The 23,527-nt window shown below is 56.8% G+C and overlaps 2 protein-coding genes across 2 annotated transcripts in view; one reads left to right on the forward strand and one right to left on the reverse strand.

Moving 5' to 3' along the window:
* LOC140900690 (E3 ubiquitin-protein ligase TRIM58) overlaps window positions 1-23,527 on the reverse strand; it is a 496,272-nt gene that overhangs the window by 136,605 nt on the left and 336,140 nt on the right. The gene's annotated exons all lie outside the window — the stretch shown is intronic.
* On the forward strand, window positions 703-22,258 carry LOC140901052 (ultra-long-chain fatty acid omega-hydroxylase-like). The gene is given in 13 exon segments (XM_073319218.2): window positions 703-775; window positions 4,838-5,060; window positions 6,484-6,628; window positions 12,866-12,919; window positions 14,960-14,992; window positions 14,995-15,086; window positions 15,713-15,834; window positions 17,197-17,469; window positions 17,959-18,162; window positions 18,616-18,749; window positions 18,881-18,945; window positions 19,446-19,528; window positions 19,822-22,258. Coding segments are annotated over 12 exon segments (1,515 nt in total). The 5' UTR covers window positions 703-775; window position 4,838; the 3' UTR covers window positions 19,910-22,258.

Here is a 23,527-nt window from a genome sequence, read left to right on the forward strand (position 1 = left end):
ACCAGTGCCCTGAAGGACCAAGGGAACTTGTGCATCCCCTGGGGCTGCAGTTGCTGCAGGATGGGGGTCTTGGTTTGGAGGAAGTGAACTTGGAGGAATGAACTCAGGAGATGTGGATTCTCAGATGATGTTGGGCAAGGCCCTTCCTTACCCTATGCTTCAGTGTCCCCATCTGTAAAATGGCAATAATGATACTGACTGACCTCCTTTGTAAAGCGCTTTGAGACCTGCTGGTGGAAAGTGCTATATAAGAGCTAGGTGTTGTTGTTATATAGCTCATAACCATGAAGACAAGAAATAAGTTTAAAAACTACCTTTCTGGGGAGCATCCCCTCTCAGAAAAGCTCCTTATCTCTTATCCTTATTTCAATTGTCTTCAGCTACTGTGTGCTGTTTTCAGTTATTTTCTGTAAAAGCCCTGGAAGCAAATCCAGCCCCACACTTAGTTTGCTGGAAGTCAAGGTTGCTTTCAGACATCCTCAGAACGCAATGAGACCAGGAGTAAGTGAACAAGGTGTGATAAATGAAGGGTGGGGGGTAGCCCCCGTTTATGAACACCCAGCCAGCCAGTTAGCTGTAACATTCCTCCTTGTCTGTTCTCTGCTTTACCTGTAACGGGTTAACAAGCCCGCAGGTAAAAGGAAAGGAGTGGGCACCTGACCACAAGAGCCAATGGGAAGTTAGAACTTTTTAAAATTGAGAAAGAAACTTTCCCTTTGTCTGTTCTCTGGAGAAGGAGACATGGAGCAGCAGTGTTGTGTAAGGCTTGAACCAGGTATGACATTTCATCTTCCATACCTAGAAGAAATTATTTGGACAGGGAATGTTTCGTTAGACACAGTCAGGTTTATTTTTTTATTTTGGCTTGGGGATCTCCTCTGTGCTAACCCCGATGCTATTGTTTGCTTGTAACCTTTAAGCTGAACCCCCCCAAAAGCTAGTTGGGTGCTTAATATTTGGAATTGCGCTTTTAAAATCTAGCAAAAGCCTAAGCTCTAGATATATTTTTTTCTTTTTAATTTTTTTTTTACCTTTTTTAAGAACAGGATTGGATTTTTGGTGTCCTAAGAGGTTTGTGCATGTTGTTTGATTAGCTGGTGGCAACAGCTAATTTCCTTTGTTTTCTTTCTCAGCTCTTCCCCGGAGGGGCATGAAAGGGCTTGAGGGTACCCCACAGGGAGGAATTCCCAAGTGTTCCTTCCTGGATCCAAGGGTTTTCTTTGGGGTTTTTTGTTGTTGTTGTTGTTTTGTTTTGCATTTGGGTGGTGGCAGCATTTACCAAGTCAAGGTCAGAGAAAAGCTGAAACCTTGGGAGTGTAATACAAGCTTGGAGTGGCCAGTATTAATTTTTAGAAGCCTTGCAGGCCCCCACCTTCCGCACTCGGAGTGACAGACTGGGGATTCAGCCTTGTCACACGGACATGAGCTTTGACACACGTTGGCTACATCTTCACTGACAAAACAGTTGTTTCTACAGGGTTAGGGTGACCAGACAGCAAATGTGAAAAATCGGGACGGGGGGTGAGGGGTAATAGGAGCCTATATGAGAGAGAGAGCCAAAAATCGGTACATGTGGTCACCCTGTACAGGGGTGATAGCTCTGTAAAGGGGGATTAGCCATTGGAATAAACTCCCAGGGGAAGTGGTGGATTCTCCATTTCTTGATGTTTACAGATCCAGGCTGGAGGCCTTTCTGGGAGATGCTTTAGTCCAACGCAAGTTACTGGGCTCAATGCAGGGGTAGCTGAGTGACGTGGAAGGGCCTGTGGAGGTCAGACTGGATGATCTAATGCAGCGTCTCCCAAACTGTTTTGGCCATGGAGCACTTTTTAGTCTATTACCGAATACTTATAATATTATTCTGTAGTCGTTTGGTTTTCAAATAAAAAATTGCGTTATTTATGCTCAAATATATTTTATTTTATAAAACAAAGCAAAAATACAAATTTAAAATAACTTGAACTAACAATTTTGAACTGGAAAGTGCTTATAAAGTAGTACAAAAATGAAGGGCAAGAGTCATAATTAAACTCTAGATTCTTTCACGGAACACCTCTTCACCTCATGAGGAACACCAGTGTTCCACGGAGCACAGCTTGGGAAACGCTGATCTAATGGTCTCTTCTGGCCTTAAATTCTCCGCATCTCAATATACAGCCCTAGTGGAGACGAGGGACAAGTAGTTTTTACCTCCATGTAACTTGCTGAGGTCAACACTAGACCCCCCCGCACGCACACACTTCAGCTTGAGCTCACCTAGCTGCATGGAAGTAGAAATTCCAGAGCCTTGTCTCCACTAGGGTTGTACTTGATCAGCGCTATGCCCGTTTTGCAGTGACGCCATAGCCCTAGAGGTCTACTGAAGCTCCAGAGCTGCTCCTTTGGCCCCCAAAGAGACTCACACTTGTATGTGCTGAGGCTCAGGGTCACTCACCGCCAGTGACCAGCGAGCACCATTATTAATATGGATTCAGAGGAACAGCCGTGTTAGTCTGTATTCGCAAAAAGAAAAGGAGTACTTGTGGCACCTTAGAGACTAACTGGTTAGTCTCTAAGGTGCCACAAGTACTCCTTTTCTTTTTTTTATTAATATGGAGTTATGACTGCGTTCCAAGCTAGTTTTTTATTCTGTACCATAACTGGTGTCAATTTGCTAGTAGAGGTAAATTGATGAAAGATTAACAGTGTGTTAACTTCCTGCATGTTTAACTTTGAATTAGGTCTCAGAGCAACCTGGACTACTGTTTGTTTACACTCCCTAACTTCGCTTTCAGACACACACAAGGGAGCAGTCCCAGGCTGTGGGTGTCAGATGTTCACGGGGTGTAAAGTGGCGGGTTAGTTGGGCTTTTTCTGAAAATGACACTGTTCTGGATGGGCTCCCTGGGTGTGTGTTTGGCTCTGTGCAGTGGCTTCGTGTGATTGGCCCAGGTTCATCCAGTGCAGAGCCAATTCACGCTGGCTGGTGGGGGGAGGCTGGGCTTTCCCCTCCCGTGTCCGGCCAGCTGCAGAGGCCCTGAGCACCAGGCTGGGCTCCCTGCCCCCTCGCCAGAGAGACAAGGGCCCCTGGCTGGCACCAGCATAGCGCTGCGGCCTCTGCAGTCGCTATGGGGAGAGCTGCGGGGGGAGCGGGGAGGGGCAGCGGCACAGTGCCCCCCGGGTGGAACCGGGCAGACAAATCAGCTGCTGATACAAGAGCAGAGGTGGCTCCCGGGCCCTGCGGGCTGGAGCGTGAGCTGTGGCCCCTGCTCTCTGGAGCTGGCGGGCCGGGCTCTGCTGGCGCTGGAGCCAAGCGACGGCCCCAGGCTGCGGCCGCTCGGAGCCACACCCCGACCCGTGCGGACCCCCGGTAGGGGGCAATCGTGTCCCAGCCTGGAGCCCATCACCCACGGAGCCGAGCTGAGCCAAGCCGAGCCGAGCCCCTCCTCTGGCCCCGCCTGGCTATGAAGGCCGCTCCCGGAGCTTAGCCCGTGAGTCCCAGCGTCCGTGCCCGGCCCAGGTGAGCGGAGCGGCTGGTTCGTCCCCTGCCCGGGTCGGGCTCTGCATGGCCCAGCCCCCCCACTCGGTGTCAGCGGGGCTTCCCATGAGCCGGGATCCCGGCAGCAGCGAATGCCCCGGGCTGGGAGGGGGAGCCGGGGGCGGGGGGCAGGGCTCGGAGGGCTGCTGGCGGGGCGGCAGCGGAGGTGCCCCATAACTATTGAGGGCGCGGATATAAACCCTGGTAGAAGTCTTGGGGGGAGAGGGGGATATGTGACCCTGTGTGACCCCCCCACACACACACGCACACGCTGCCTCTGGGGAGCAGAAAGGGCTATTGGCTGTGTGGGGGAGCCTGGGGGGTTAGGAGCAGGAAGGGTTATTGGCTGGCTAGGGGGGCTGGGTTCTCTCCTGGCTCACACATAAAATCATAGAAGATTAGGGTTGGAAGAGACCTCAGGAGGTCATCTAGTCCAACCCCCTGCTCAAAGCAGGACCAACCCCAACTAAATCATCCCAGCCAAGGCTTTGTCAAGCTGGGCCTTAAAAACCTTGAAGGAAGGAGATTCCACCATCTCCCTAGAGAACCCATTCCAGTGTTTTACCAACCCCCCAGTGAAATAGTGTTTCTTAATATCCAGCCTAGACCTCCCCCACTGCAACTTGAGACCATTGCTTCTTGTTCTGTCATCTGCTACCACTGAGAACAGCTGAGCTCCATCCTCTTTGGAATCCCCCTTCAGGTAGTTGAAGGCTGCTGTCAAATCCCCCCTCACTCTTCTCTTCTGCAGACTAAACAAGCCCAGTTCTCTCAGCCTCTCCGCGTAAGTCAGGTGCCCCAGCCCTCTAATCATTTTCATTGCCCTCCGCTGGACTCTCTCAAATTTGTCCACATCCTTCCTGAGGTGGGGGGCCCAAAACTGGAAGCAGTACTCCAGGTGTGGCCTCACCAGTGCCGAATAGAGGGGAATAATCACTTCCCTCAATCTGCTGGCAATGCTCCTACCAATATGCCGTCGGCCTTCTTGGCAACAAGGGCACACTGCTGACTCATATCCAGCTTCTCATCCACTGTAATCCCCAGGTCCTTTTCTGCAGAACTGCTGCTTAGCCAGTCGGTTCCCCAGACTATAGCGGTGCATGGGATTCCTCCTTCCTAAGTGCAGGACTCTGCATTTGTCCCTGTTCAACCTCCTCAGATTTCTTTTGGCCCAGTCCTCCAATTTGTCTAGGTCACTCTGGACCCTTCCCTACCCTCCAGTGTATCTACCTCTCAGCAGCTCAGTAACATACATACAGCTTGTAACAAAGGGACCCAGTGGCAGTTCACCCCCGGTAACAGCCCGGTCTTTCCCCCCAGGATGCTGCCGCTCACGGACTGGGTGCTGGAGCTGCTGAGCATGGAGCGGACCCCCTTCCGCGCCTACACCGTTTCCGCCCTGCTCCTTGCTCTGCTGGCCCTGCTCTTCCGCACCCTCCTGCAGCTTGGGAGATCCTGGCACCACTACTATGTGACCTGCCAGCGGCTGCACTGCTTCCCGGAGCCCCCGCGTCGCAACTGGCTGCTGGGACGCTTGGGGATGGTAGGTGTCATGTCCCGTGGGGGCGAGAAGGGGGTGAGTGTCTTTTCTCCCCTCTTACTCCTTGTTGCCACTGAGACATGACTTGACCCCTGCTGGGAGGAGCCACCCTGGCCCACCCCAAGGGAGGGGCTGGTAGAATAGCCCCTGAGAGGGCTGGGGGCAGGTGACCCTGCTGATTCAAGCCTCTCCCTCTCTCCCAGGTGAAGGGCTTTGGCCCCAGCTGGTGCTGGCAAGGGGAGCATGGCATGGCAGGTTGCTCAGGGCGCCGTGCTCGCTGCAGCTGCATGACACATGGGAATGGGGTTGGGACCGAGCAGGGGTAGGAGACGAGGGTCCTGGGACAGCTCCGCCAGGTTCTCAGCACGCGCCCTGTCTGGCACCAGAGTGAGCAGCATCTGAACTCAGTCAGACTTCCTGACCCAACGAGGCGGGCCTGAGCTGGAGGCAGAGGCATTAGCCACGCTGCCGCTGCTGCTCCCCCTCTGCTGTGGGTGGGGCCCTTCCTATGGCTGCTGGGTCTGATGCACCCCAGATACGGCAGGGCCCTGGGATCCACCTCTGGCACTGGATGGGGCAGGTGGGATGCCGGCCCACATGCAGAGTGAGACAGGGGTGCAAATGGCCCCCTAACCACTCAGTGCCCTGCACTCAAATGCCACATTCTCCAGGCAGGGCCCCAGGCTGAGTGTGGGATGTGCCCTGGTGGGTGGCTCTGGGTGCTGGTGCCCAGACACTTGCCCAGTGGCAGGGGCTCTAAGGGAACCAATCCATAGAAGCATCTCTGCTCACCACTGGCCCCTGCCATGCTCCCTGGCCCAGCCCCGTGACACCCCTGCCAGCCAGCTGCACCCCAATGGCTCTGCCTGCATTGGTGGTAAGTGGCCCCTGGGCCTGTTCGGCCGCCTTTGCTGTGGAGCAGGGAGGGTTATAAAGCCCCTGGCAGGATGGCCCCACCTGGTGTAGCTTTGGCAAGGGCATAGCCAATCACCATGTGCTGTGACATCGGGCATTGCAGGAACTCTGCCCCTCAGAGCACAGAGGGACCTAGGAGACCCAACTGGCTGCTTGGAGTGAGGCATGTTTGGCCTCAGAGCAGCCACCAGCGCAGTGAGGGGAGATAGGGTTGGTGTCGGAGGGTCCCCTGACACTAGGGGTCAGGCCAGTCTGTAGGTCCTTGGGGAGAGGGGCAGTCTCGGAAATGTATTGCCTGCTCTGGGGAGCATCCCCCAAGATGGATGGGATGTGAGCACTGGGCCAGGAGCGAGGGTCTTGACAGATACACTTGGTGAGGCATTGCACACGGCAGTCCTGCCTCTGATCACAGGATCCGATTCTGCCCCTGCCTGGCATGCGCTGACTTGCTCAGGAGTCCCGGGTAGGATTGGGTCCCTCCTATATTAACTCTGCCCCGTTCCTCCTGCAGTTCATACCTGGTGAGGAGGGGCTGAGCCTGGTGTCCCAAACAGTGGCTACATTCTCCCAGGTCTTTGTGACATGGATGGGGCCCTTCCTGCCAGTCCTGTGCCTGGTGCACCCTGATTTCCTCAAGCCAATCACAACAGCCTCAGGTACGCTGACTCCTGGGGGTGGTGGTGAGGCTCTGAGGGTATGTCCGTACAGCACGTAGACACCTGTAGCTGGCTCGGGCTCAGACTGTGGGTCTGTTACCCTGCAGTGTAGATATTCCAGCTGGGGCTGGAGCCTGGCCTCTGGGACCTCCTCCCTGTGGGATCCCAGATCTTGGGCTCCAGTTAAGCCCAAATGTCTATACCTCAGATTTACAGCCCTGAGTCCGAGTCAGCTGACATGGGCAGGTCACGGGTGTCTACGTGCACTATAGACACAACTTGTGGGGCCAGAGATGGGAGACACCAGCTGGGCCCCTCTAGCCCGTCCCCTGGGAACCTATGCAGGACTGGCCCCAGCAATCTGTTCTCCAGGGCCCTGGCCAGGCTAGCTGTGAACATCCCAAGGGACAGGGCTCCCAGCCAGTCCCTTACCCCCAGTGTGACATCATGGTGGTATGAAGGCTTTCCTGACTTCCCCAGGGCAGGGCTGGGAGCCAGTCACCTGAGACCCTGTAGAGCAGCCCGACCAGAGCCCTGGGGAAGGCACCAGACAGGACAATCCGCCTGGGGAGCTAATGGCCGTCTCCCTGCAATAGCTCCTCGGAGTCCGCACTGTCCAGCCTGGGTTTCCCCCTGCTCCAGGTCAACCCCCCAGCCCCGTGGGTCACAACCCTCATGTTCTCATACATAATCAGTGCAGGCCCCTTGGATCAACTGACTCGCTCCTCTGCCCGGGTGAACCAATCCTTTCCTGCCACCTTGGCTGCTCTCCCCTGTGTTCTGCACTGTGTGGGCCCAGCAGCCTCTTCTGGCCTTGACCCCTGGGATTGGTTTACTGTCCAGGGGGCCCAGAGCTGAATGCAGGGTGGGTCAGACCAGGAGGGACCATTCTGCTCCTCTAATCTGACTGCCGGTGTCACACAAGGCAGAGACCCTCCCCAGAGCTCCCTTCAGCCAGCCCCAAGCTCCTGGCTGTGCTGGAGGGAGCGTTACAAAGGGACAGCCCATCTCCATGTAAAGACTCCCAGGGATGGCAAAGCCCCTGTGTCCCTGGGCCAGCTGTTCCTGTTAGGGGGCTTATTCCTTCACCCACTTACTTCCCTGGTCCTTCTCGCATGAACCGAGAGCAACAATACCCGAAATCCAAAGGTGCAAACAATTCGATGTTTATTGGGGTGAACTTCCAGCAAGCATGATTCCAGTTTCCTTCCTTAGTATCCTCCTTCCCAGCTCTCAGAGTAACAGCCGTGTTAGTCTGTATTCGCAAAAAGAAAAGGAGTACTTGTGGCACCTTAGAGACTAACCAATACAGCTGTAGCTCACGAAAGCTCATGCTCAAATAAATTGGTTAGTCTCTAAGGTGCCACAAGTACTCCTTTTCTTCTTCCCAGCTCTGACACCACAGAGCCTTACACCTGTGTCCCTGTTCCCATTCCTGCCCTTAGCCAAACATTATTCCAATTTCCCCAGCCCCATTCCCTGTTCCCATTTCCCTCACCCACATGCCCACCCCCTCCCACCCACACCCACTCACTTCCTCATTGACTACAGATTATATAGTAAAACTTGAGTTCTGCTTAGCTATACCTTAACCAATCATTTTCCTGAAATTTAACTAACCAGTCCTAACATATTGTAAGATGATTATGTACCCAATTATATCCCACCACCTTAATTAGTTTACACCCAGCAAAATTAATTATACAGCAGACAGGAACAATCACAGAACCAGACAGAGATGATACAGACAAACAATAGCAAAGTGGGAACTATAATGACAAGACAATACAGAAATGAGGATTTCACATCCCAGCTATTGATAAGTGAGTTCTTGCCAGACAGGATGCTATCAAACTAAGTTTCCTTTTACATTTTCTAGGCACTTCCCTTTCTCTGGAGGTGATAGGAATACAATCCTGTCCTGATAGTGCCTAACAGCCCAATAGCACCTTATTTCAATGTGACTAGTTTGGAATGTGAGGATGTGACTGTTTGCTTCCCAGCTTATGGCTGCCTCTGCTGCTTTGCCAAAGGTCTTAGCTAAGAACAGGGCCTCAGACTGTCATAGTAAGAGAAGGCCCTTACACCAGCAGACAGTGATTTTGATTCTTTCTTTTATACCTCTATAATTAGCCAAGTGATAAGAATACACCTAAATTCTTAGGGGATAGGCCTTTACAGACAGGCCTGAATATCTATATCCTAACAGTTCCCAGGGCTCGATCCCCTCCCTGTTAAACACCTGCACTGTGTTGTCAGTCTGAGTTCGTTCCTGCTGGATCTGACTCTGCCGCTGTCTGCTGGATGGCAGAGCCCCCTGCTCCCAGGCATCCCTGCCCATGGAGGGGCTGGTAGCAGGGATCTAGGCACCTCTTTTCCTGCCCTTGAAGAAATTAAATCCATTGGGCTCCTGTAGCCTCCCCCAGAGAGGCAGGTTTCCCAGAGCTTGAGGTGTTCTGGTGGCTCCTCCCAGACCCCTCCCCAGCTGTCGCTGTGCTATTTGAGGTGGGGGCACATTGGAGGGAGGGGCTATTGCCTCCCTGCTCCATTGTGGGACAGCTCTGCCCAGGCAGCCCCAGGAAGCTTCAGCTCTGTCTCTGGGGCCGTGCTGCAGTGGAAACCTTGTCGGGCAGGCTGGGCTGTGCAGCTCTACGGAATCCCCTTTTCCCCCCCGGCGGTTCTGGATCCCCCCTGGAGGACAGGCTGCCTTAGTCCAGCTCCTCCAGCTCCCTTGATGTGACTGCTCTTGCTGCAGGCCACTGTCTGCACCAGCTCACCCTGGGCAAAGGCCGTCAACGTGCTCTGTGCAGGGAGGCAGGGGAATAAAATGGGGCCATGTAGCTGCGGGGGCCAGGTGTTTGGGGGGTGGGGTCTTCCTTGTGCCCTAGTTTGTACCAATTCCTGTTTGGCTCTTGAGAGATTGTGTCATTTACTGCTTTGGGGAGTCCAGCCCAGCCCCTGCTACTCTCTGGATCCAGGGGCACCCAGAAGGCTGCCTGCTGCCATAGGGGGATGGGGCAGAGTCCCCCTGGGGTGTGGGCGAGGAGTGCAGGAGCAGGCAGAACGCCTCCAGGTGTCCCAGCTCCGCCAGCGCAGGCCCCTCTCTGGTGAGCGAGTTGCTGGGGCTGTGCGCTACAGGGGGACGCGTGATGAGCTGAAGCCAGACTCCGACGGAATCCAGCCCCCAGCCTGGTCGCTGCTCCCTGGCCTGGGGGCTCCTGCTCCAGCCTCTTCTGCCCCCTTGCGGAGGGGACATCTGTCCCCGTTAACGTACTGCTGCCACTCTTCCCAATTAGCCCTGCTCCAAGTGGCGCCTGGGCCCGCAGGGCCAAGGGCACGTGGCGCTACGCTGGGGCTTGTTTGCTCATCCCTGAACTGCTGCCCTGCAGGGTGGTTGAGAAGTGACTCTGGAAGTTTCACCAGGGCCCTAAGTCCAGAGCCAAAGCAACAAATAGAAATGCTGCCCCTCCCCGCCAGCCTAGCATCCAGCCCTACCCCGCCAGCCCTTTGTATGACTCGCTGTGCCCAGGAGCCCAGTGCAGTCTGCGGGAACTTTGTAAACAATCCCGTTCCTGATGCAGCAGCGGGAACAGAGTCCAGCTCCCTCCCCCAGTGCCAGGCAGGCTTGGCAGGACACAGAGAGGGGAGGTCTGGCCTTAGTCCTCAAAGCCAGCAGCTGGGTCTGAGCAATGAGTGTTGCTCACTGGAGCAGAGTTGGATGTCACGGGGCCAGGAGAGAGGGGCTTTGGGGCTCAGGAGCCCTCAGTCTCCTGCTCAGCTCAGCTGGATGGCAGAGAAGCGCAGGGCGGCGATGCAGCTGGGGCTGTGTGAATGCATGTAGCCAGTTCATGCCGGGGCTGAGGGCTCATGCTCGCTGCCCACTGAGCCCCCGGGTTCACCTCTGCACGGAGAATGGCTGGGAGCCGTGTTTGCAATAACACAGGGAGCCCCAAGTGGCCCCATCCAACCGACTGCCAGGTGAGGGCAGCCCTCCCTCCCCCATTAGAAAGGAAGCCAGAGGCGCTCTGAGAGCAGCCAGCAGTGGGTCTGCTTGGGGAGCTGCCGCTCCTGCAGTGGGCTGAGTCGGGCGCTGGGCCCAGCATGTCGCCCTGGCCGGAGACGTGGCCGGAGTCCCAGCTGGCCCGTGGCTAACCCCTGGCTCCTTGTTGTAGGGTCAGAACTCGGAGGAGGGGATGCAGTGCGTAGATGAGCTCGTCGGGGGCTACAGCCACTCCTGCCTTTGGTGGTTTGGGCCCTGGTTTCCCATTCTCCGGCTCTTCCACCCAGAGGCCGATAAACCCGTGCTGCTGGAGTCAGGTAGTGAGGGTGGCCCCAGCCCCAGGAGTTTGTGTGTCCGTCCGTCTGTCTGTCCTGGGGCTCAGCAGGGGTTGGATTCCCAGCAGGCGCCTGGAGCTCTCGATGTTATGTGTGCTGCACCCGCCATGACGGGACCTCTAGGGACATGAGCCCAGTGGTGAGAGGGCAGCTGCTCCCTAGAAAAGCCCCCGGGCAGGAGGACTGGCTGCTGCGACCAGCCCTCCTCCACGTGGCTGAGGAGGAAGCTGCCTGGCTGTCGGGGCTGGGGGAAGGGATCAGGTCTCAGGCCGAGCTCAGCTCCGCAGGTGGCTGTTCATTGGGCTGCTTGTCTGGCTGGGTGCTGCCAACCCAGGGTCCTTAGTGAGTCCCCCTGGCCCCAGAGGAGTTAGGGCAGAGGCTGTAGCCATCCTTTAGCGTCCTGAGAGGAGCACGTCCCACTGGCTGAAGCCCAGCTGGAGCTGCCGTCAGGCTCTGGGCCAGTGACCCATGGGAGCAAAGGTTCATTGCAGCCCTGCCAGCATCCCTGGCTGGTGATAGGCGAGTGGGGGATCTGATAGCATCCAGCTGGCTCAGGGACACCTTCATCAACTCAGTCCATGGTCCCAAAGGGGGCACGGCAGGGCTGTGGGGTGAAGGGGACAATGAGGGAGGTGGTCCAGGGGAGAAACAGGTCAGGGAGAGTCATAAGGACCAAATGGCCGATATTCTTGCGGGGGCCTATGGGGAGCAGCAGAGAGTGTGAGGCTGATACTGTTGTGGGGGTGCATGGCCGTGAGGCTAGTGGGATGTTGGGGGTGGGGGAATCTGGAGAATGGTGCAGAGAGGGGGTGGTCCTGGGGCTAGTGGTGCAGGGGGGGCAGTTTCTGCCCCTTATTGTCTCTGGCTGACCCAGGGAGAGGAGCAGCTGTGGCCAGCTCAGTCTCAGAGAGCTGGGCCTGCCAAGCCACCTTTGCCCGTCTCCCGTGTCCCCCACCCGAGTGCCAGCCATTCGCACAGCCCTGCGAGGTAGGGAGTCACTGAGGTACAGAGGGGGCAGGGGACTCACACAGCATGTCCATGTAAGAGACAGGAATAGAACCCAGGAGTCCTGGCTCCCAGCCCCCTCCAGACCCTGCTGTAGCCACAGGATCCCCACTCTGCTCGCAGAGCCAGGGAATACAGCTAATAGGGAGTTTTAAGGATGCCAAGCTCTCTATTGTGAAGGCCCCACGTGACTGCCAAGCTCACGCAGTCCGTGGGTCACAGGCACTGCCCCAGGAGGAGTCTCTGTCGCGCTGCAGGCCCAGCCCAGGCTGCGGATGCTGCTTGTGCCCCGTGTCCTCCTACCTGTCTGTGACTCGCTCAGAGCAAGCCTGCTCTGCGTGAGGGGCCTGGTGGCTCAGCACCTTGTCCCTGTCGTGTGGCTCCTTCACGCTGTTCACTGAGCCTGTCCCGTTGCCCCAGCAGCCACCCTCCTGGCTCCTAGGGTAGAGCCTGGAGCAGGGTGTCCAGCAGGGTTCTGCCTTGTCTGATGGGGGCTGCTTTCACAGGGCGATGCGCCAAGGCTCCTTAGGAAACAGCCTGTGGAGCAGGTGGGCACTGGACAGACCCACATTCCTGCAGCTGCCCCTTTCCAGACCAAAAGGGGGCCCAGTGGAGCTGCAGCTCCAGCCGGGGCTCTGATAACAGTAGTCCTGCACTCCTTCCCTGTGTCCTAAACCGTGTATGTGTGTGTGAGCGCTAACGCCAGGGTGCACCCCATTACCGCCCCCAGTGCTGTGTGTGTCTGAGCACTAACACCGGGGTGCGCCCATCTCTGTTCCACTCTGCCGTGTGTGTGTCTCAGCACTAAACCCCAGGTGTGCCGCATCTCTGCACCCCCGAGCCATGTGTGTCTCAGCACTAACCCCTGGGCCTGCCCGTCTCTGGTCTCCCCCACAGTTGCCATCGCACCCAAGGACTACCTGTTCTGTGGCTTCCTGAAGCCCTGGCTAGGTGAGTGCCCTTTCTTCTGGGCTTGGATCTGTTGTGCTTGGTGTCATGGGGCCCGGACCCCAGGGGAGGGCTTGTGGGGAATGGAGGGTGTGATGTTCCCCTCTGGTGTTATCTGGACCAATAATCAGCTAGGTCACTCCAATCCTTGACTCTGGGAGCCAGCCTTACCCTGCTCTTCTGTGAGAACCCCCACTCTGGGGCTGTTCACACACAGCCCCTGGCATGGAACTTGCTCCTTGGTCTGTGCAATCAAATGACACTAGCCAATATCTCTGGTCCCAGACACAACCCTAGGAACCTCCGTCTTGCAGTGTCCAGTTATGCCCGCTGCAAGCTTATGAGATTTCATCAATTTAACAAAGAAATTGATATTTACCAGGCTTGTTCTCCCAAGGGGAGTCTCAAACCAAATGCACTGCGTCAGGTAGAATAAACAAAGAGATTTATTGACTACAAAGATAGATTTAAGTGATTTATAAGTCAAAGCAAAACAAGTCGGATTTGGTCAAACAAAATGAAAGCAAAACACATTCTAAGCTGATCTTAACACTTTTATTGTCCTTACAAATTTAGATGCTTCTCACCACAGGCTAGCTGGTTGTCCTTCAGTCAGGCTCTCCCCTTTGATCAGCGCTTCAGTGGCTTGGTGAGGTCTGTAGATGGAGGTGGAAGAGAGAAGAAGACCATGGCAAATGTCTCTCCCTTTTATCATGTTCTTTCGTCCCTCTTGGCTGTGTCCCCCCACCCTGACCCTTCAGGGTCAGGTGAGCATTACCTCATCGCAGTCCCTGACTGACCAAGGGAAGGGGAGTGACTCACCAAGTTCCTACACCAAAGGCTCTTAAGCAAAGTAAGCTATCGTGGGATAAGAGGGAAGGTCCTTTCTGGATCAGTAACTGGTTAAAAGACTGGAAACAAAGGGTGGGAATAAATGGTCAGTTTTCAGAATGGAGAGAGGTAATAGTGGTGTCCCCCAGGGGTCTGTACTGGGACCAGTCCCATTCAACATATTCATAAATGATCTGGAAAAGTGGGTAAAGAGGTGACGACGAAATTTACAGATAATACAAAACCGCTCAGGATAAGTCCAAAGCAGACTGCAAAGAGTTTCAAAAGAATCTCTCCAAACTGGGTGACTGGGCAACAAAATGGCCGATGAAATTCAATGCTGATAAATGCAAAGTAACGCACATTGGAAAACATAATCCCAACTATACATAAATAATGATGGGGCCTGAATCAGCTGATAACACTCAAGAAAGAGATCTTGGAGTCATTGTGGATAGTTATCTGAAAACATTCACTCAATGTGCTGCGGCAGTCAAAGAAGCGAACTGAATGTTGGGAACCATTAGAAAAGGGAGAGATAATAATGCAGAAAAATATCATATTGCCTCTATATAAATGCATGGTACCCCCACATCTTGAATACTGCATGCAGGTGTGGTTGCTCCATCTCAAAAAAGATATATTGGACGTGGAAAAGGTTCATAAAAGGGCAACAAAAATGACTAGGGGTATGGAACAGGTTCCATATGAGGAAAGATTAAAAAGACGGGGATTTTTCAGCTTGGAAAAGAGACGACAAAGGAGGGATATGGCCACTGTTGGCAGACAGGAGACTGGGCTGGATGGACCATTGAGCTGATCCAGTCTGTCCATTCTTATGTCAGTGTGGAGCTGGAGCTACTCGTGCCATAGCCATGAGCGCCAGCACATGGGTGTGCCCAGGATCACACACACGCCGTCACATGCGCACGTACCTCTATACGCATACCACCACGCACCTGCACGTACACACACGCATGCGCCTGCATGTTCATGCCCACACGTGCCCCCACAAACACACACACACATGCTTCACTCACACCCCCACCCATGCACGCATTGCACACGTGCACGCACTCTCGTGCTGCCCAACATGCACCAGGGAGGTTGATTCTCGCTGAGCACCCCAGCTGGCTGCGACTCAGCGGGCTGCAGGGGGCCTGGGCTGCGGGATCTCTGCCAGGGCTCTGAGCTGAGTGCCTGTCATCTCAGGGGACGGTTTGCTGCTGAGCAATGGTCCGAAATGGGTCGGCACCGGCGCATGCTGACGCCAGCCTTCCACTTCGACATCCTGAAGCCCTACATGAAGATCTTCAACCAGAGCACTGACATCATGCATGTGAGTAACCCCCTCCCGTCATGGCACCAAATCTATGCCTGTGCCTTTGGCCCCTCCCACAGCACACACTGCCCTGGCACCCGCCAGCCTGCCCGTGGACCCTCCCCCCCACGGCACACACTGCCCTGGCACCCGCCAGCCTGCCCAGGACCCTCCCCCATGGCACACACTGCCCTGGCACCCTTCAAATCCCAGCCTGCCCGTGGACCCTCCCCCCATGACACACACTGCCCTGGCACCCGCCAGTCTGCCTGGGACCTTCCCCCCCCATGGCACACGCTGCACTAGTGCCTTCCTCCCTTGGCATATGTGGAACCAGCAGCCTGCCCTCCCCATGCCTCCCCCACACCCTATGCAGTATGCTGTACCATCACTACGTAGTGCTTCTGGCCCTGCACCGCCCCCCGGGCATATACTGCACCGATACCCTGCCCATCCACCCGCCTGCCCACTGCTCTTTCACCTGCCCCCACCACATGCCCAGCCCTGTCACTGCACCAGTCCACTAGCCTCCTCCCCTGTCTGCTTGCCTGTCTCTGACGCTGGCCCACCCGCATTGCATGGGCACTGGGCTCCGCAGTGCTGTCCCTGCAGGCAGCTGCTCGGGGGCTGTTGTTCCCCCACAGGCCAAGTGGCGCCGGCTGGTGGCGTCAGGCTCCACCTCCCTGGACATGTTTGGTCAGATCAGCCTCATGACCCTGGACAGTTTGCAGAAATGCGTCTTCGGCTACAACAGCAACTGCCAGGAGTGAGTGACGCGGGGGCAGCTCCCCCAGCAGGGCCCCGCGCTGACCTGAGGGTGGGAGCCCCCTCACTGCGGGAGGTCAGAGTGGGGAGAATGGGCTGCAGGGTCCCTCCCTCCCTTCCTGGCCTGGCCCCAGTGAGCCTGGCCGGATTCACGGAATGGGTCCCTGAACTGGAGATCCCAGGGCGGGGAGGGTGTTACTGCAGGCCTGGGCAGGGGCTCTCCAGTGGGGTGTCTGGAGGCGTTGGGGGGTTGCTATAGTGGCTGCGCCAGGCCCGGGTCAGCAGTGGGGGTGGAGCTCCTGCAGCTCACTGCGCGGAGGCTGGTGCTTGGTGCTTGCACTCGCAGGTCTGTCTGCTAACGCCTGTGGGGTCGGCATGGCTGCGCTGTGACTCCTGGGGGATGATCCTGCTGTTGCATGCCTCTCGCTGCCAGGAAGCTCCTCGCCTCAGTCCCATCACCCCAGAACCCTCCTGCCCCCAGTTTGTACGTGTACTGCAGGGCCCTCGTCGGCAGCTTGTACCTGTTTTACTGCACTGGTGCACATACAGACATGAGTATAATTCTTGAGGTTCAGATTTATAGCCGAGATGGAGAGCTTTGCAGAGGCAAAGAGTTCTTTCAGAAATAGTCCATTGGTTATAGTCCAGTGTTTATATTCAGGGCGGTCCAGTCAGAACTGGGATCTCAGTCCTTGTGGCTTAGGCTTCCCCTGCATGAAGCCTCAAGCAGATCTGAGATAAACAGGATCAGGACCCAAGGGTCTTTTTATACAACTCCAGGCCTTCTTTGACAGGTTGGAGTCCTTAGACCAACAATAGGCCATCGGGGCGACTCTGAAGTAGGTCCATCACCAGTAATTAGCTACACGAAGTAACACAAGGCAGTTGCCGGTTTTTCCACCAGTCGCAGATGATTGGCTGTACATTTCAAAGAGAGAGGAATACAGCGACGATATCCTGCGTTTACAGTTCATTGATGTTCTTTTGATCTCTGAATTAACCGAATACAGCATGGACAGGGACTGTTTGATTACATTGTTGACCTCTGCTAGTATGTACGTAAATACCCAAAACCACAAACGTGATCTCCCCGTATGTTTTTAAGGGTTGAATCTGAGTCATTTGTCCTGCAGGATGCTTAACCCTTTCTGGTCATTTGTCACCGTCCCACACTGGCTGAGCCGCAGCAGCAGCCAGAGGCACCCAAGCTTGGTCCCTTCCCCGCCGGCCGGCCCGGAGATCCCGTGGCTGGGAGATCACGCCATCGCTCTGTGGCGAGGCCCAGCCCGCCGGGATCCCCCAGCTCTGATCAGGGGGCCCCCGCCCCGGCCTGTCAGGCACATGCTGGCCTGTTGTGTTGCAGGACACCCAGTGACTACATCGCAGCCATCCTGGAACTCAGCTCCCTGGTGGTGGGACGCCAGCACCGCCTGCTCCTGCACTGCGACTTCCTGTACCGCCTGTCACCCGACGGGCGGCGCTTCCGGCGCGCCTGCGACACCGTGCACCGCTTCACGGCCGACGTGGTGCAGCGGCGCCACCAGGCCCTGAGCCACCGGGGCAGGGAGGCCTGGCTCAAATCCAAGCAGGGCAGGACGGTGGGCTTCATTGACATCCTGCTCCTGGCCAAGGTAACGTGGTGGGGGGGTCTGCCCCGTGGGGGTGGGGGGAGGTCACGGATGTCCTGCGATTGGCCAAGGGGACATGGGGGGCCTGCCCCGTGGGGGTGGGAGGAGGTCACGGATGTCCTGAGATTGGCCAAGAGGACATGGGGGGGCCTGCCCCGTGGGGGTGGGCGGAGGTCACGGATCTCCTGCGATTGGCCAAGGGAACATGAGGGGGCCTGCCCCGTGGGGGTGGGGGGAGGTCACGGATGTCCTGCGATTGGCCAAGGGGACATGGGGGGGCCTACCCCGTGGGGGTGGGGGGAGGTCACGGATGTCCTGCGATTGGCCAAGGGGACATGGGGGGGCCTGCCCCATGGGGGTGGGGGGAGGTCACGGATATCCTGCAATTGGCCAAGGGGACACAGTGGGAGATCCTGCCCTCGGGAGTGTGGGGGTTCGTTGACGTCCAGGGCAGGGCCTGGAGTTCCCATTTGGCACTGCCAGAGAGTCCTGGGGAGCAAGGACACCCGGACTCTCCACGGTCCCTCTCTGCCCCCGGCGGCTCTCACGCTACGCTGGCCTCTCTCTGCAGGCCACGACACCACAGCCAGCGGCCTCTCCTGGGTGCTGTATAACCTGGCCTGTCACCCCGAGTACCAGGAGCGCTGCCGGGAGGAGATCAAGGACTTACTGCGGGACAAGGAGTCGGAGGAGGTTGAATGGTGAGATGGCTGCTTCAGCTGCAGTGCTGACCCCCAGCACCCCCACTTCCACGCCCTGTAGTTCCAGCACAGCCCCCACCCCACCTGTGAGGGTTAGCCCAGCCGCTGCCCTCCCCTCCCCTCCCCACCAGTCTGTGCCTAGCACTGGGGTCCCTTCACCTCTGCCAGCCTCACAAGCTGGAGGGCTTCCCCTGCAAGATGGGCCTAGGCTGCTCCACAGTGCCCGAGGGCCCTGCTGCTCTGGGTTTTGCATGTCCCCCCTGGATGCCCAAGGACCCTGCCACTCAGATGTGCATGCTCCCCCCCCCACCTCGTCACGGTGTTGTTTGTCCCCTCAGTGCCAGCTCCATGCCTATGCGAGTCTGTCCCAGCCCCATTGCCTGGCTCATGGGCTCACACTGGGCCCCCCATGCATCCACCTCTGGGGCCAGCGCTAAGCTCTGCTCTCTGCAGGGAGGACCTGTCCCGGATGCCCTTCTCCACCATGTGCATCAAGGAGAGTCTGCGCCTGCACCCGCCCGTCACGGCCATGTCCCGGCTCTGCACCGAGGACATCAAACTGCCCGACGGACGTGTCCTACCCAAAGGTACCAGCCTTCTTCCCTGCCCCCCAGCCAGGGGCATGGCACCGGAACTGGGCCCATAACCCCTGTGGTGCACAACCCCTCCCCTCCTTCTCCCTTTCCTCTCTCTAATGAGGCAGTTTCCTCTCTGGCAGGGAACGTCTGTCTGATCAGTATCTATGGGACGCATCACAATCCTGCTGTCAGGCCGGAGCCCCAGGTACCACTGGTTACTCTGTTCTGCCCCTTTGGCTCTACTCCACCCCACGGCCACCTCCAGCGTGGCACCAGGGGGCGCTGTGCTGCAGAGAGTGGGATTGCGGGGCTCGGTAGGGGCACTGTCCCCTCGGAGTCATTGCTGACCCAATGCCCCAGCGTGGCACCAGGGGGTGCTGAAGTGCCGTCAAAGTAGCTGCTTCCTATGCCCAGTGACCCTCCCCAGAGAGGAAGCTCCTCCTCCCCCCCCAGCTCGCCTAGAGGGGAGTGAGGGTCGCACCCCCATTCACACTGGGTGGGGATGGGTCACTGAGTGCTGGGTGGAGGCAGAACCATCCCCGCTGCCAGCGCATGGCCCCAGTCAGAAGCTCACTCTTGGGGAGCCTGGTGCCCAAGCTGCACCCGGGGAGGGGCTGCCTTTGCTCCCCCTTGGCTCAGGGACCAGCCCCACACCCCACCCTTCGCCCTCGCTCCCCTCACCGTGCCTTGTGCTTGCTGCTCCAGGTCTATAACCCACACCGCTTCGACCCAGAGAACTCCAAGAACCAGCCCCCACTGGCCTTCATGCCCTTCTCTGCTGGACCCAGGTAACCTGCCTGCCGGGCTCAGAGCCCCTCGCCGCACGAACTGCCCCCTCCCCCACCCCCGGCTGCCCACCAGCAAGCGGCTCCCTGGCTGCAGTGAAGCATTGTGGGACAGGCAGGAGGTGGCCTCTGGTCAGTGCTGGGGCCAGCTGTTACTGCTGAGGATCTGTCCCTTCTCCCACAGGGGGGTGGGCTCCCCCCAGCATCTGTCTGTCCCTGCTCCCCCATCCCTGCCCTCACAGGGGGTGTGGCTTCCAGGCGAAGAGCACTGGCTGACACCCCTGGCTTTCTCGCAGGAACTGCATCGGGCAGAGGAGGCGCTGTGGGGTCCGGGCATGGGGCCCCTCAGGTGCTGCAGGCTCCTTTCAGACACCAGCTGCTTAGCCCTCCCCCACCTGCCCCTGGGAGGCAGGGTGACAAGTGCCTCTCCCCAGCCCCGCTGGATGCCCACGGCCACCTGGTGACTCAATGTCAGAGCTAGAAATGGAGCCAAGCAGCCTGGCTCCCGGCGCTGCCCACTCACAGCCTGGGCGACCCCTTGGCCTGCGTTCCCTGCCCCCACTGGCCAGAGGCAGGGTGCCAAGCTGTCTGGCCACTAGTCTAGAATGTGGGAGACCCATGTTCAATTCCCGCTCTGCCACAGGCTCCCTGAGTGGCCTTGGGAAAGTCAATCAGCCTCTGGCCCTCAACTCCCATCAGTGCAATGGGGCTAATGGCCCTGCCCACAGGGGATGAGGGTAAATGCAGTTGGGGGGTGAAGTGCCACATACTTATGGTGGGGCATCTAAGAACACGTGGTCAATAACCCTAAATGCTATGGGCTTGTTAGTGGATCAGCCCACCTGTGCCCCGATGCTGCTGTCTGTAGCTGAGGGTCTGGTCTGTCTCTCACTCCTCTTCCCCGGAGGGTAGGCATCTTTCCTCCTGCTCTGTCTTGCTCCCCCCACTCCTGCACTCATCAATCCACCTGCCTGGCCTGGGGCATGAACAGCTGAGAGGCCTGCAGGCACGTGGCTCAGTGCTCTGGCCGATCTTCCTGAGGGGCCTCCAGTGCCCCAGGTGAGCGCTGGCAAAGGCCATTTCTCACTCTGCTGCAGGTGGCTTTGGGGTGGGGCAGCGATCCAGGGGGCAGCTGCCCAGCAATCGCAACCTGCTGCCTGCAGTCACCTGCGGGAGTTGGGGCAGGGAAGCCTTTGTTACTCACGCACATGTACAATTCCCCATTGTGTGTGTGTATCGCCAGACCGTGTCCGGGAGGGCTGGCTGCAGACACAGCAGGGACCCACTCCCTCCCACAGGGAACTCATGGCTCAAAGAGACAAACAATGGTTGAGAGAGCGAGCAGGGGGCCATATGTGGCCGCTGGGGCAGATGGACCTGGAGCTGCGGGACAGTTGGTTTCATGATATTTCTAAGTTGGTTCCGGACCATGGTGAAGTCCAAGGCCCCTGCTGCAGGGTCGAGGCCACGAGGCTTTGGGATCTGGCCTCGGGGTTTCAGGATCTGGCCCTGGAATCTGGCCACTGAGCTTTGGGTTCTGTCCACCGGCCACGTGGCGGCAGGCTCCAGTCCCAGGCCCCCCCCGCCATCTCCCCAGTCCCCACTGCCTCCTCGAGCCCCAGACTTCAACCGCGTGCTCCGTTCCTTGGCCACAGGGCTTCAGGCCCCAGGATCTGGCCACGGGTCTTCTGGCTCTGGTCCCCAGCTGTGAGGCAGCAAGTGCCAGCCCCAGGTTCACCAACCCCCCTTTGCCCAAGCCCACTCTGCGTCCTCCAGCCCCGGGTTTTTGGGCTCTCTGGCTCTGGCTCCTGACCATGCAGCAGCGGGTGCAGGCCCCCAGCTCCCCCCTCTCCACCATCAACTCTGGCCCCTGCTGTCACTCCCACCCCCACAGTCCCACATTGCCTCCACCAGCTCTCTATTCATTCCCTTCAGTGCTCCGGGCCCCCACTGCCTCCATATCCACCTCCCCATACAGGGTTTAATTTGTCTCCGGGCTTGCCAGGGCTGTGTAACTGCTGTGAAAAGTGATATTTGTATGTTTGGTAATGTCACTTTTCACAGCAGACTTAGTAGCTAGCTGGGAGGCTGTGAAAAGTGATATTAACATACAAGTATCACTTTTCACGGCAGCAGATTTACTAGCTCACAAGGCTAAAAATAACAAAAGCAACCAAAAAAGCAAAAGAAACTACAACAAAAAAGACAAGAACATGCAAAGCACGTTTGTTTGCGTTTCTATTCTGTTTAGAGCCAGTAAAGAATAGAGAAAACTGTACTTTATTTTTATTATTCAGTCTGCAAAAAAACCCCAAACCCTACGTAAATAAATTACACTAATTTGGACGTGTGTGTATGTGCGTATTTGTTTATTTTTTTCTTAAAGTTAATTAAGTATTTTAGGAACAAGTGTCAGAGTGGCCACCAGCAAGAGTCACTGCCGCTGGCGAGGGGCCCCTGCATAACGGTCAGGCTTAAGAAAACTGGGGGAGATGAAAGAACTGCTTGTTGACCTGTGAACGACTGATTCTTGTAACATCGGTGTTGTCCAAAGTCTCAGTGAACACCTTTGTGTAGTGACCCCGGAAGTAATACTCCCATGAGGTGGGACTTCCAGTGACCTGTGTGCAGGGCTTACAGGGTCAAGGGGTGGGGTTAACATTTGATTGATGGTAGGGCCCTTATACTACTCGCTCCCGCGACCCAAAATTGGAACAAGAGAGACTATAATACTGGAGAGAAAGAAAGGAATGCTTTAAATGTTTTAAATTCTTGTACTGTGCTGTAAATTCTTTTCCCCAAATTAATTCAAAACATTCATTTGTATTTTTTATTTTTCTATTTTTTTGTTGTTTTATAAAACAATACAGCAACTATAATACTGGCCAGTATTATACTTTTATAAATAGAATACAGCAACCATAATACTGGCCCGTATTAGCCATTCTCCTACTGCTCAGATGCTGTAAGGGAGAGATGGATCAGGCCCTGTAAAGTAGGCCGGGGTGATTTTTTTATGACTCCAGGTGTCTTTATTACACATCAGGACATCTAGTCATTCTGATAGATGTGCAGCCTCTGGACAAGCTCAGTGATAAGCATGTATATTACACTGCTTGCTCAGGGGTCATTACTATAGAAACAGCCAAGTACTGGCCCAGATCCTCAAATACACCTGAGCTTTAGACTCTGGGTTGTTCTAAATTATGCTGTCTTGTAACAGCGATTGCTGTACGGGAGATTGCTGTAGCACCGGGGTCGGCAACGTTTGGCATGCAGCCCCGCAGGGTAAGCCCCCTGGCGGGCCGGGCCAGTTTGTTTACCTGTCGCGTCCACAGCTTTGGTCGATCGCGGATCCCACTGGCCGCAGTTCCCCACTGCAGGCCAACAGGGGCTGCAGGAAGCCGTGGCCAGCACATCCCTCGCCCCGCGCCGCTTCCCACAGCCCCCATTGGCCTACAGCAGGGAACCACGGCCAGTGGGAGCCATGATGGGCCGAACCTGCGGACGCGGCGGGTAAACAAACTGGCCTGGCCCGCCAGGGGCTTACCCTGGGGGGCTGCGTGCCAAACGTTGCCAAACCCTGCGGTAGCACAGCGCACACTGTGTGTGCCTGTAGTGGGCTGGTCACCGGCTCCTGCTCTGAAGGGCTTGAAATCGGCCCTGGGAGAGGGCTCAGCGTGCCAGAGGGCTGCTGCTGCTAGGAGAGCAGCGAGCCTCGGCTGACTGGGGAAAGAGCCACAGAGGCGGCCATGCCCCAACCAGGCCACAGCTGGCCTGTATGAAAAGGCTGGGATCTAGGCGCTCAGAAAGGCTCTGTCCAGGCTTGTAGGGCGTAGGGCCTGGCTGTCTGCAGAAAGGGGAGTGGGAGTGAAGCCGGGCTGGGGAAAGGCCAGAGGAGCTCCAGGCTGGCAACTCCCCAGGCTGCAGGGCCTGGTCCTAGGCCCACAGAGGTAGTGGGTGGTAGAGGAAGGCAGCTGGTCCAAACCCCCCTGGCCTATG

The sequence above is a fragment of the Lepidochelys kempii genome, chromosome 20, assembly GCF_965140285.1.
Source record: "Lepidochelys kempii isolate rLepKem1 chromosome 20, rLepKem1.hap1, whole genome shotgun sequence".
In the NCBI taxonomy this organism is placed as follows: Eukaryota; Metazoa; Chordata; order Testudines; family Cheloniidae; genus Lepidochelys; species Lepidochelys kempii.